The sequence below is a fragment of the Carcharhinus amblyrhynchos genome, chromosome 11 (assembly GCF_965287045.1).
Source record: "Carcharhinus amblyrhynchos chromosome 11, sCarAmb.v2.hapA, whole genome shotgun sequence".
Classification (NCBI taxonomy): Eukaryota; Metazoa; Chordata; class Chondrichthyes; order Carcharhiniformes; family Carcharhinidae; genus Carcharhinus; species Carcharhinus amblyrhynchos.
In genome coordinates, this window is record NC_137334.1 from 68,878,932 (window position 1) to 68,893,592 (window position 14,661).

The window sequence follows — 14,661 nt, forward strand, 5'->3', positions numbered from 1 at the left end:
TTCACAGCCCTTTGGGTGAGAAAGTTCCCCACAACTCAGTCCTATAAACTCTCAGCTTTGATGTGGTGGCTCAAATACTGAGGGAATAGTGCAGAATAAAGACATCATGGCTGCTGCCAGCATACTAGGCATTCACCTGAATGATGTGCCAAGCATGGTCATGTCCCAATTACATTCAGAATGTGAAAAACTCTGTGGTCAAGTTAGCATTGGGCTGCAAAGCCACATACCATGATCAGACTCCTATGTACAATATGTTTACATCTCCCTGATCAGAAAAGGAATGATGGATGTATGCCCATTCCTGTCTTAAAGGCTGGAATTCTATACGAACATGTGGGCCAGACATCCCCGGCTGAAACATTGGAGGTTAGCCTTCCTCCACTTCACTGGGTTGCCCTGCAGAGACTTACTGGCTCAGGGCGAGATTTCTGCCCCATGTGGGTGAAAGTCCCACTTTTGAGAGTTGCTGATTAAGCAAATAGCCCACTGTAAGCTTTCCAGTGAAGCATTTTCCTTCAATAGTCACTCCTCACTTATGGATATGACAAATATGGAGGAGCTGGTGGTGGGAAGCGCTTTCTAATCAAAATAAACTATCCTTTTACTGGCAAAGCATATCTTTGTAACGGCAAGTAGTTAAATTTCAATCTGTTCCATTCAAGTTATTTTTCTAATAGCATCATAATCCAAAAAAAAACCACCTGCTGGGTGTTGAGTGGCTACTTTTGTATTGAATGCCTTCTAATGACCTTTACCTCTATAACTCAAGAATTAATTAAGTTCATTTCCGATTTCAGTAAATCTCTTCTCTGTGTCACTGGCTTCCTTTTATGTTTAGTCCTAACTCTCCAACTGTTTGACCACCTATGGATATGACATGAATAATTCAGGGAATACATTGTGTGGAGTTTTAGGGATGTGCAATGAAAGCGTACTTTAGATTCTAGGCTGTGCCTGATTTCCTATTTCAACATTTTAGTTTAAGTGGTTTGTCAGCTGCGACCTTACTGTCTGATTTTCAATTTTAGCCTGGAGCTAAGTAATAAAAGAATACATCTCCATTGATAAATCTTGTTGGGTGGATGACCACATCAAATACTTGGTGTGTTTGTAATACAAAATATCTGACAATATTTTTTTAAAGAGCTCCAGAAGTGCTTAGGTTTGGAATTGAGCATCACTATGGTTGCTATCAACAGCTCATATTCTGCCCCACAGAGTGTCCTTCTTCCTCTTTAGTGTGCAGTCATTAAATTGATTATATTTGACTTCCAGAACCAAATTCAAATCCCAAATGCTTTCAATAGAACCTTATTTACTAAAGACCTTCTGATTTTTCTGCTTGCTGCAATGGCTATGATTTCCCTATTTATCCCCAGAAAGGAAAAGATTGAAATTTGTGGTCAGCCCAGTTTAAAAACTATCCCACTGGTTTTCAGACATGCAATCCATCCAGGTGGAATGAGACTGGAGAGTCCCACGTGGTCTTCTTAGGGAAGGCCCACTGATGTTAGGTGCCTCTGAGGCACTTAAGTAATCAGCAACAGGCTTTCCCCAGGATCAAGGACTCTGGAGGTAGAAATTCTACCACCTGAGAGATGCCCAGCCACTCAGCTACCCATTGCTGGGAGTGCCAGTGGGAATGGGGCAACTGCTGGCAGTGCACCCAGGAAGAGGCCAAGGATTATCATGGGACCCAGGCGGTAGGTGGACGGGTGAGTGAGGATAGGATGGGGTGGGTGTGGTAGAGGAGGTGCATGGGTCGGGGGTCAGAGGCCGGGTCAAGAGGTCGGAACCAAAGACAGAGATGGCTTTCGGTGCGTCCTACAGTGCCCCCTCCGAACCACCCAATCCTGGATTCCTGAATCAGGTACTGAATACTAATGACTGATGGAACACTAACAGCACCCTGGCAATGGCACGGTGACACAGTGGTTAGCACTGCTGCCTCACTGTGCCAGGGACCCGGGTTTGAATCCTAGCTTAGGCCACTGTCTGTGTGGAGTCTGTACTTGTCTGCGTGGATTTCCTCTGTGTGCTCCGGTTTCCTCCCACAGTCCAAAGATGTGTGGGTTTGGTTAATTGACCATGATAAATTGACCCTTAGTGCCAGGGGCATTAGCAGGGTAAATACATGGGGTTAGAGGGATAGGACCTGGGTGGGATTGTAACCGGTGCAGACTTGATGGGTCAAATGGCCTCCGGTCCTTCTGCAGTGCAGGAAATCTATGAAACTCCTGCACTCCTCACAAACACATCGAAAACTCACAACAAGCAGTGTTTGTTCATTGTGTTTTGTATGTGGCAACTGTCTCATCCACTGCTGGTCAGTTAACAATGGCGGCAGGACGAGGTCCTTAGTTGGCCCTGCTTGAGCCTTCCTTCCCCAGAGTTAAGATGGCAGGCACTGCACGTGGCAGCACCCTGCCCGATTCAATGCCCCCTCTGCTTCCAGTAAGAAGTCTCACAACACCAAGTTAAAGTCCAACAGGTCACTCGCTTGATGAAAGAGCAGCGCTCCAAAAGTTCGTGGTACCAAATAAACCTGTTGGACTTTAACCTGGTGTTGTGAGACTTCTTACTGGGCCCACCCCAGTCCAACGCTGGCATCTCCACATCATGGCCCTCTGCTTCCAAACTTACCTTGTGGGTGGGGCATTAAGTTCCAAATATTGTTTCCCTGCACCAACTTCTAGCATCCTGTGATTTTTTGCTCTCCACTTTTCTGTTCAAATTGGCAAAAATAGAAAATTAACAGCCTCAATTTACAAAAAACTATGGTTGGAATATGATTGATTTAAAGAAAAACAAGATTGTTTTATTTTAAGTCCCCTATATTGACTTCCAAACCTTTTTGCAACAATTTCAAAAAGTTTTTAGCCTTTAAATATGTGTTCTCAGTTTTTGCATCCATCACTGGTATGAGTTCCTGTTTCCAAATAGCCTGTTATTCCCCTGATATGTCCCACAATGTGTGCATGCTTCTCCCCAAAGATTTGAAGACAGGTTGGCCAAACTCCTTGGCCTTGATCAATCCACCAGTGCCTGTTACTGATGGTAGCCTCTTGCTCCATCAAACCCCTCACTATTTTAATGTGAAATGAAGTAACACAGCCACTCAGCTTAGATCTTGAATGCATCCTACCTTTATCAGTTCGGTATTCACTAAGATAATAGCAAAATGCGGAGGGTGCTGGAATCTGAATTCCTGTGGTTGGTTTTGGGGGTTCCCAGTGTGAGTGTGGGGTGTGGGTGGGGGAATCCCTGCCTGTGTGTGGGGAGGGTTCTCTGTGTTCATGTGGGGATCTTGTTGTTTAATTTTAGTGCTATTAGATTCGGGTGCCCTTTAAAAAGGCATGGATGTGATTCAGTACTCTCCACCTGCCTGGATGACTGCAGCTCCAACAGCACTCAAGAAGCTCAATGTCATCCAAAGCAAAGCTGCCTGCTTGATTGATTCCCCATCCACCTTCAATATCCACTCCCTTCACCACCCAAGCAGTGTGTGCCATCTGTAAGGTGCACAGCAGCAACTCATCAAGGGTCCCTCAACAGGATCTTCCAAACCCAAGAGGTCTACCACTTCGGAGGGCAAGGGCAGCAGATGCATGAAAACCTCAAAGTTCCCTTCCAAGACACGCACCATACTGATTTGGAAATATATCACCCTCCCTCCACTGTCATGGGGTCAAAATCTTGGAACTCCCAGTCTAACAGCACTGTGTGAGTATCTACACCACATGGACTTTTCTGACTGTTCGCACAACAATAGTGTTTACATGGCTGGTCTTTCCATGGAATTTATAAACCGTCAGCTTCAATTTAATGTGGTTTGCACAATATTTTCACAAACTTGTGAAACTGTGTTCTACCTAGTTGTTTAGTGAAGCAATTTAATGAGCACTTCCACCCACCATGAATATAAATGGTAATCCGATGGCTGAGATACTTTAAAATGCTGCATCATTTCTTTTTAAGAAAGGAAAGAATATCTGAAGTTTGTAATCAATGTGGACAAATTTGACTTTCCACAATTATAAAACTAGCTTTTTTGGTCCAGTGAGGATGTTTAGCAGCAATTAAGAAGTTTACATGTTGTTAAATCTTTATTACGTAAGGCAGAAAGCAGGAAGCTGTAGCCTAACATCTGTCATGGTGAAATTGCTAGAATCCATTACTAAGGAGATTATAGTAAGATACTTAGGAAATCATAATGCAATCGGTGGAGTCAACATAGTTTTGTGAAAAAAAATCATGTTTTACTAATTTATTAGCATTCTTTGAGGAAGGAACAATCCAGGTGGATAAAGAGGAACCTGTAGATGTGGTTTACCTGGATTTCCAAAAGGCATTTGGTAAGGTGCCACCCCAAAAGCTACTATTCAAAATATGAGCTCACAATGTAGGAAGTAACAAATTGGCACGGATAAAGGATTGGGTAGCTAACAGAAAACATAAATGAGACATAAATGGATTATTTTTGAGTAGGCAAGATGTAACTAGTGGAGAGCTGCAGGAAAGAGTGCTGGGGCCTCAAATAGTTCCAATTTATATCAATGACTTGCATGAAGGAACTGAATGTATAGTTACTAAATTTTTTGAAGACTCAAAGATTGAGAAAGGAAAGTCATGAAGAGGACAGAAGGAGTCTGTGAAAGGGTACTGAAAGATTAAGTAAGTGGGCAAAAAATTGATAGATGGAGTTTAATGTAGGAAAATGTGAACTTGTCCACTTAGACAGGAAGAAATATAAAAGCAGTAGACTACTTAAACAGAAAAATATTGCAGAACTCTGAGGTACAAACGGATTTGGATGTCCTAGCAGATGAATCGCAAAAATGTTAGTATGGACATAAAGCAAGTGTTTAAGAATGGAATATAAAATGAGGGAAATATTACTGCAGGTGTACAGAACCATTTGGAGTAGCCTGTGCAGTTTTCATCTCCTTATTTAAAAAAGAATACAATTGCATTTGAATCAGTTACAAGAAGGTTCATTTGATTAATTCATGGGATAAAGTTGTTATTCTATGCTGACGTGTCAAACAGGCTAGCCCTAAATTGAAGTTTTGAAGAATGAGGGGTGATCTTATTGAAATGTATAACAAGCAAAGTGGACTCTAAAGGTTGAATGTCAGGAAAATCTTTCCTTTTATGGTAGAGACTAGAATTAGGGGACACAGTATAAAAATAAGAAGGTTCCCATTTAAGATGGAGATGAGTGGATTGTCTTTCCTCTCAGAGGGTTGTTAATCTTGCCCAGAAAGCACTAGCGGCTAAGCCATTGGTTTTATTCAAGATTGTGTTTGATATATTTTCGATGGGCAAGGGAATCAAGGTTCTGGGTGGCAGACAGAAAAGTGGAATTGAGGTGACGGTCAGATCAGTCACGATTAACTCAAATGGTGGAGCAAGCTCAAAGGTCAGAATGGACTACTCATGCTGCTAAGTTCTATGTTTCTATGTAAACCTCAGTTACACCTCATTCAACAAAATGTAACTTTTTCCGGGAATTCAGGAATATAAGGATTGGAAGATCTCATCAAATCATGATTGCAATGGAGATTCCAGTCTGTGAGATCTTCTACAGCTTACTCTTTGGAGGGGCACAGACTTATTAACAGCACATTTTAGACTTCTATCGTGTTCTAAAGTTGCTGTCAGTCTCAGATGGCAGACATTGGCCACAATTCCCACCCATTGTGAACAAAATAGGGTGGCGCAGTGGTTAGCACTGCTGCCTCACAGCACCAGGGACCGGGGTTCGATTCCCAGCTTGGGTCACTGTCTGTGTGGAGTTGAATGTTCTCCCCGTGTCTGCATGGGTTTCCTCCGGGTACTCTGGTTTCCTCCCACTGTCCGAAAGACATGATGGTTAGGAGCATTGACCCGAACAGGCACTGTAGTTGGCGACTAGGGGAATTTCACAGTAACTTCATTGCAGCGTAAATGTAAGCTTTACTTGTGAGAAATAAACTTTAAATGTTTTGCTTTTAGCATGAGCACTAACTGCTAATTTTTGAATTTTTTCTGTCTTAGCATGTATGTTTTGAAAATACCAACAATGTTGAAATCTTGCTGTAGTTTATATTAAGTATTTTCAGTGTCAAACGAAATTTGAAAATATGCTGCATTCCCATTACAATTTTGGTATGAAAATCATTCATTTACTTTTTTTAGGCCAAATGAAGCGCACTAGGCATGTGCTGCAAAAGGCCCATGGAGAGGGAAGACCTTGCTCCTCCCAACTATCTCAATACCGACCTTGCCTTATTAAACCATGTTATAGCTGGGTTTTTGGTGAATGGTCTGCATGCAAAGTGGAGGTAAGATTATAACTATGTTTTGTCTTGAGTTTGCAAAATCACTTTGTGCAGGGTCATATGATTGCAGTCTTTGAAGACAAGATTGTTGCTGACAAGATTTAATTTGATTTATTATTGTCACATATATTGGGATGCAGTGAAAAGTATTGTTTCTTGTGCACTATACAGACCAAACATACCATACATAGGGAAGGAGAGGAGTACAGAAAGTAATGTTACAGTCATAGCTAGAGTGCAGAGAGATCAACTTAATGTGAACTAGGTCCATTCAGAAGTCTGATGGCAACAGGGAAGAAGCTGTTCTTGAGTCAGTTTTGCATCTTTTTCCTGCTGGAAGAAGGTAGAAGAGAGTATGTCTGGGATGCGTGGGATCCTTCGTTATGCTGGCTGCTTTTCCGAGGCAGCAAGAAGTGTAGACAGAGTCAATGGATGGGAGGCTCATTTGAGTGATGGACTGGGCTTTGTGCATGACCCTTTGTAGTTTCTTGCTGTCTTGGATAGATCAGGAGCCATACCAAGCTGTGATACAACTAGAAAGAACGCTTTCTATGGTACATCTGTAAACTTTGGTGAGTGTCGTAGCGAACATGTCAAATTTCCTAACTCTCCTGAGAAAGTAGAGGCATTGGTGGGCTTTCTTAACTAGGAAGGAGACTTACATTTAAAGGAACAATGCATGATGTCCTTTCTTTTATTGATTTAGCTGAAGTGACAGCTTCCCTTGCAGAACCCCACACCACCTGATGTTTTCCTCTGGTGAGGTGGTATAAGCTGAAGTCCACTCCATGCCTGGACTGACAGGGGGTTCAATTTAAATGAGGCATCCAAAATATCAGTCTGTACTTTCCAGTTATGTCTTCTCAGATTCTTTCCAAAAATGGATTGCTTCAAAAGTGCATCACATTTCTCTTGCATGGTCCAATGTCACTGGATGTCACTTAAGTAACCTTGGAGATGAAACCATTTTCTTTCACAAATAAAGATTTGACCTTGAACTGAAATCAATAAGTAAATTTGATGGATAAAGGAGGGCATTCAAATGTGGAGTATGGTGGCATAATGAAGGTACAAGGTTAAACCACTCATAGTTAACAAGCCCAAACCCATGATTAACTCCTTTGCATCAGATTTTACGTGTAATGATGGAAATGGAGATATAGATGCACTATTGAAGTCGATGGAACAATTGTCAGAGAACTGTTGAAAAATAATACATTTTGAAAGCATTGATAAGGCTCAATGTGCTGGAGCGCTGATGATATACACCCTTGGTTCTTGATGTCAGAATGGAGATTAAAAAAAAACTTGGGCTGCAAATTTGCAATCCTCCTACAATTTGCTATTTGTGCCGTTTAAATCATTTTTAATTTGAGCTTCTGCTGGAATATGTATTTTCACTAATTAGAACAGGAAACCCACATTTCCTTAATTTGTTTTTAAAATTAGTGTGATTCACTGCAAGCACAGTTCGATAAGGTCACAAAACTTATTATGGCATTCTGGGCCTTGTAAATAGTTGCATGGTGTAATAGAAATAATGGTCAGGGCATTATATGATTTTTAAAAAAAATTCTTACTTGGACAAAGAACAAAGAAAATGACAGCACAGGAACAAGCCCTTCGGCCCTCCAAACCTGCACTGACCATGCTGCCCGACTGAACTAAAACCCCCTACTCTTCTGGGGAACCATATCCCTCTATTCCCATCCTATTTAAGGATTTGTCAAGATGTCCCTTAAAAGTCACTATCGTATCTGCTTCCACTACCTCCCCCGACAGCGAGTTCCAGACTCCCACCACCCTCTGTGTAAAAAACTTGCCTTGTACATCTCCTTTAAACCTTGCCTTCTGCACCTTAAACCTATGCCCCCTAGTAATTGACTCTTCTACCTTGGGAGAAAGCTTCTGACTGTCCACTCTGTCCATCCCCCTCATAATCTTCTGGACTTCTATTAGGTCACCCCTCAACCTCCGTCATCCCAGTGAGAACAGATCAAGTTTCTCCAACCTCTCCTCATAGCTATTGCCCTCTATACCAGGCAACATCCTGGTAAATCATTTCTGTGCCCTCTCCAAAGCTTCCACATTCTTCTGGTAGTGTGGTGACCAGAATTGAACACAATATTCGAAGTGTGGCCTAACTAAGGTTCTATAAAGTTGCAAATGACTTGCCAATTTTTGAACTCAATACCCTGGCCAATGAAGGCAAGCATGTCATATGCCTTCTTGACTACCTTGCCACTTTCAGTGATCTGTGTACCTGTATACTCAGATCCCTCTGCCTGCCAATACTCTAAAAGGTTCTGCCATTTACTGTATATTTCCTATCTGTATTAGGCCTTCCAAAATGTATTACCTCACACTTGTCTGGCTTAAACTCTATCTGTCATCTCTCTGCCCAAGTCTCCAACTGATCTGTATCTGCTGTATCCTCTGATGGTCCTCATCAGATGGTCCTCATGATGTGGGCATTTCTGGTTGAGTCAGCATTTATTGCTCATCTCAAATTCTTTTCCTAGGCTGTTTCATGGGGCATTTTTTAACATTCATTTACATGGGATATGAGCATTGCTGGTTGGGCCAGCATTTGTTTGCCTGTCCCCAACTTCAGAGAGAATTTGAGAGTCAACTACATTGCTGTGGCTCTAGAGTCAATATAGGCCAGACCAGGTAAGGGTGGCAGATTTCCTTTCCTAAAGGACATTAATGAACCAGACGGGTTTTTCTGACAATCAACAATATTTCTTAATTCCAGATATTTTTATTGAATTCAAATTTCACCATCTACAGTGGTGTGATTCGAATCCAGGTCCTCTAAACATCAACTGAGTTTCTGGGTTAATAGTCGACTTATAATACCACTAGACCACTTTGCCTCCCCAAAATTGGAGAGCATGAGATGTGTTCTATTCTCAGGATGCCTTCCAGATGACAATAGAAGCAGATAGCCATGGACGTCGTTGCTCAGAATCAAGCACTGAGGACGTGGATGCAAGGCCCCAGTAATCATCAGTGGTTTCATATTGAATTCAAATTTTACCATTTGCTGTGATGGGATTTGAACCCACATCTCCAGAGTCTTTGGATTACTAGTCTAGTGACAATACCACTACACCATTACCTCACCATAGGTGAGAACAGGCCCCAAGACCAAAAGCACGAATAGTAAAGGCCTAAGGAAAGAAGATCTTGGCTAATGTGCTCAATCATTGGAAGATGCTACACATGTCTCCCCTGGGTTCCTGGAATGAATCAGAGGACTAGAAATTAAGAGCCTTGGTGACATTTATCAACATTGCTATTGGATGACTACCTGTGCTATAGTACATGGTTCATCCACCATTATGGCACAGAGATCTGTGATGGGTCCTCAGTAGAGATGCACTCTTTGATGACACTTCCACTGGGATACCCTGACTATAGAGTACCCACTTCTCCATGTAAGTCCCTGCTAACAAGCCTCTCTGCAGCCTTCTATCACTTGCCTAACCTGAGACTAACCCTGCAGGTCATCATGTGATTTGATTTGATTTATTATTGTCACATGTATTAGTATATAGTGAAAAGTATTGTTTCTTGCATGCAATACAGACAGAACATACCTACTATTCATAGAGAAGGAAAGGAAAGAGTGCAGAACATAGTGTTACAATCATAGCTAGGGTGTAGAGAAAGATCAACTTAGTGTGAGTTAGGTCCTTGTGGCTGCAGATGTCTGGGTTACAGTGGTACAGTTCCTTTTCCTTCCTAAATTCCTCTCAGCTCCCTATGCAGCAAGCAATTAAGAAAGCCTTAGTTACAGCAGGACTTGAGTTCAGAAGTAGGGATGTTTTATTACAATTATACAAGGCTTTGCTGAGTCCACACTTGGAGTATTGTATGTAGTTTTGGTCTCCCTACCTTAAAAAAAATACACTTTCCATAAAAGGAGTAAAATGGAGGTTCACTAGGCTGATACTGGAGTTGGCAGGACTGTCCTATAAGGAGAAATTAGTTCAACTATTCACTAGAGTTTAGAAGGGTGAGAGTGGATCTGATTGAAATGTATAACAGGTTTGGACAGACTAGATGCAGGGAGGAATTTTTCCCTGGCTGGAAACTCTAGAATCGGAGACATAGTTACAAGACTTAAGACGGTTGCATCATTTCCACTGGAGAAGAGAAAGTTAAAGGAAGAATTAAAATGAAATATTTGAAACAATGAAGATTTCTGTAGAATGAATGGGATAAAATTATTTCCTTTATTTAAGGAGTCATTAAGAGAGAATATAAAGTGGGAGCGCTTTCTTCATTTACAGGATTGTTGGAATGTTAAATATTTTGCCAAGAAGAGATCCCTACATTTCAACATGGAAGATAAAATAACCACTGGGAAAAAGATGAGGCATTTTAGAATACCCCAGGGCCTGGATTTTAAGTTCAGAGGTCAAGTGTATGCTTGACCCAACCCAGTGTAAAATTGTGAAATAGTCAAATGATGATAGGCATGCTTCCCGACACCATTGTACATGCATGCAGGATCAATGTTGAAGTTGGCAGGTACCCACCCCTCCACCCCACCCCCCAACTTCCCTCTCTTGCTGGCAGCAGCGGCACTGAAAACAGCTGCTGAGCTGGCTGTCCTTGTGGCTATGATGTTCTTGGGAGCTGTCCTTTGGCCTGAGCAGGCGCCATCTGAGGGGGTGCATCTAACATCGTATTGGGCACCGTGCATTCATTGCAGCAGCATCAGATACAGCAGTCACTAGCAGTGGGGCAAGAGAGCTGGTGCCCTCATCCTGAGCATCCATAGAGACGACAGGCAGCTCAGCCACCAGTGTGAGGTACATCTGGATCTACCTGCTCACCATTGATGCATGGGTGCATAGCAGAGAGAGTAGGTGACCCCCTCCACTGGAACTCCCAGGCGATCTTCAGGGAAACAGGGAGCAGAATACCCATCCAACCTGCCCTCTGTTTTCTATGAGCACCAAGTGCTGAGGCATTGACAAAATATCAGGACAATTATTGGATTGCTTCTAAACCATACCCTCAGCCACCTCTAAAACTCCTGATAGCCTTCAGGGAGCTGCCTCTGCAGTTTTTAAACACCCACTGAGTCTCCATTGGACCTGGTGCTCAATGCATTCCCACCCCTGCCCACATTGGAAATCCAGATGGCAGTCATGTTTCACACTGGGTCGGCATTAATTGGCCATCCAGTGTAATATTGCGTAAAGAATGTGATCTGACCAGGACTGGGTTTTCCACCCACATCTGGTCCCGCCCCACCTTCTTGCACACTCCAGCTATAAATATCAGGCCCAGGAAAGAACCTCCTACTGTTTTGTAAACTTCCAAAGTTATTTTTGAATTAATCCAATGTATTAGCGCAAAATATTTTCCGCACATTATAACTTGAATTTGACTTTGATCCACAGAATCTATGATGCAGGTGGGCATGAGATGTAACAAAAAATTTTCTAATTTGAGTTTCTGCCCAAACATATATATTAATGAATTTGAATAGCAAACCCAGAGTTCCTCAATTGGTTTTTTAGAATCAACATAATTTTATTTGACTAGGAAATCAATAAGATATCCTTATCCAGCTTTGAGTTTTAGCCTTTTGGTAAGCACTCTTCTGGTTTAACAGCAATATTATTAAAGACATTTTGGTTGATAATCATATGGAGTTTATGACATGGAGCACTACAACTTATTACAGCCATCAAGTTCCAAGTCCTGATGCACCAATAGACTTTTCTCAGCAACACTTGTTGTTGTATATTGGACTGAGATTGGAGATAGCTCCTGGAAGGAGCAGCGAGTTTTCAAGCATTAGATTGTTGGCCGCAAATTGGAAGTACAGATATTGGTAAACTCTTCAAACTGGGGAAATAACTCTCAGAACTTACAGAAGAGGATTCCAGGATGTGGAACTTGACCAGGTTTTACTCTGCATTAAAAAAATCATTCATTATCTCCAGCTCCAATGTATAAAACACTCAGGTAGATGGAACATGAAGTTACCTTTGTAGGATTTCATTTTTGAAAAACTAACATACTTTGGAAATGAGTTCTGAAATGTGTGGGGTACGTCAATGGCTTTATGGTCTGTCAAAACTGAAGAGATTAGACAGGTGCTAAACTTGATTCCCACTCCATACTTGGTTGCAGCAGTTGTATAGTTTACTGTTGAAGCTTGCACATTAATTGCTGAATTTTATGCATCACCCATAGTTGGGGAAGCAGTTGGGTGGGCCTGTAAATTAGTATGCCATACCATGGTGGTGTTCCTGACCCACCCCCCTTACCAAGCATTGGGGGAGGCAACTGGTCACCCACCCATGGCCCAGTGAGCTACTTAAGTGGGCAATTAATGCCCAATTAAAGGGCCTTATCCTATTTTAACCAGCAGAATTGGAAGATGCTGGAAGAGGTGGGAGGGGCCTGCCTTTAATTGGCTCTCCGGTGCCAATCAGAGGTCACTCCCCACAGTTTTACCACCCCACATCCACCCTCCCCTCCCCGCCCTTTCCATCATTCTCCCATCACCCTCAACAAGGCCAATCAGCCTGGCCCCAGCAAGATTCCAAATGCACCTGAATATCTTGGTTCAATGCCATCTCCATGCCTTACCTGCAGTAGTAGTGGTGGCTACTGCTCTTTCTGGGCCTGCTGATATACAGAGCTGGCCACCTCCAATTGTTCGCCAGCTCTTTTTTTCTAGAAAGGGACAGAATCCTGCTTCATACTAATTAAAGCTCCATTGCCCAAAAAATTAAAGTGGGCCCACTCGTGGCCTTCGCACTAGGATGCAGGGAGCCCACACTCAGCACATAATCAAGCCTCAAGTGTGAGCATTTGGTACAGAAATGGGAGGCTATCTTGAAATTGTGCCCAGCAAGAAAAGTCATAACCAGAAGCCATCAATTTGGGATGATCACAAAAAGAATTCAAAGCATGGTTAGAAGAAGTCTTCACACAGATTATGGGTAAAATTCTCTGCTGGACTGAAAACTGCAGGACAAGCTTGAAAGATGACTGGCAGTTAAGTCTCTGGATTTCCCATCCAGAACTCATCTGCTCCCTCCCCATCTCCCTAGAAGTTCAGGCAGCCATCTGAGTCTGGAGGCAAAGGATTGTGCCCAGGGTCTATGTCACTTTTGTAATGAACATTGCCTGTTGTGGCTGTGTGGCAGATTGAGCCAGCACGAGTGAATAGTGTCAGCCCAAGGTCGACAAATGTTTTTCCGTCCCCTGAACTCTTCTTTCTGCCATTTGCTCAGACCTTTTATCCTCTGCTTTTTCCGCATTCTTCCTGACTGCTTCTCTCCAGGTACTCTGGCCAGCAATAAGGCCTTCCCATGCGTTGATTCCAGTCCCGGTCAGTATGAAATCTTGCTTGTAGATATCCTTGTATCACCGAGGTGGGCAACCTATTGAATCATAGAAATAGAGTCACTACAGTACAGAAGGAGGCCATTCAGCCCATTGAGTCTGCACCATCAACAATCCCACCCAGGCCCTGTCCCCATGTCCCACGTTACCGCACATATTTACACTGCTAATCCCTTTGACATTAAGGATCCATTTAGCATGGCCTATCAACCTAATCTGCACATCTTTGGACTCAATAAGAAGTCTCACAACACTAGGTTAAAGTCCAACAGGTTTATGTGGAATCATGAGCTTTCGGAGCTCTGTTCCTTCATCAGGTGAGTCACTCACCTAGCTGAGTCCGTACTTGGAGTATTGTGCATAGTTTTGATCTCCCCACCTAAGAAAGAATAAACCCGTTGGACAACCTGGTGTTATGAGACTTCTTATTGTGTCCACCCCAATCCAATGCTGGTATCTCCACATCATCTTTAGACTGTGGGAGGAAACCAGAGCACCCGGAGGAACCCCATACAGAGGGAGAACGTGCAAACTCCACACAGACAATCACCTGAGGCCAGAATTGAACCTGGGTCCTTGGTACTGTGAGGCAGTAGCGCTAACCACAAGAGCACAAGCCTCTTGTGCTGATAGAAACCTCATTATAGTTCTTGTTTTTGAGGATGCAGCCATCATCAACTCGGCTCACACGACCAGGTCAATGGAGTCATCACTGACTCAAGGGGAAAGCCTGTTTGGAATCCCTGCATGCTGGTCCAGTTCCACAATGGGCACCGCCTTGCCAGAAAATGCCCAGTATCAACTGAGGCAGCAGGGGTGGAAGCCACTTTTCTTGGATTGTGTAAGTTCCCCGCTTCACTATTGTAAAGAGGAGTGATAGGAATACAAGCCTGCTACATAGGGAGTTTTATGTTTCTGGTTAGTTTATTGCTGGTCCACACTTGACTTC

At 42.8% G+C, this 14,661-nt stretch overlaps 1 protein-coding gene across 1 annotated transcript in view; it reads left to right on the top strand.

Moving 5' to 3' along the window:
• thsd7ba (thrombospondin, type I, domain containing 7Ba) overlaps positions 1-14,661 on the top strand; it is a 769,281-nt gene that overhangs the window by 684,244 nt on the left and 70,376 nt on the right. Inside the window, exon 21 of the mRNA XM_080198282.1 lies at positions 6,184-6,329. Within this exon, the coding sequence (XP_080054408.1) occupies positions 6,184-6,329 (146 nt within the window). The remainder of the gene's footprint in view (positions 1-6,183; positions 6,330-14,661) is intronic.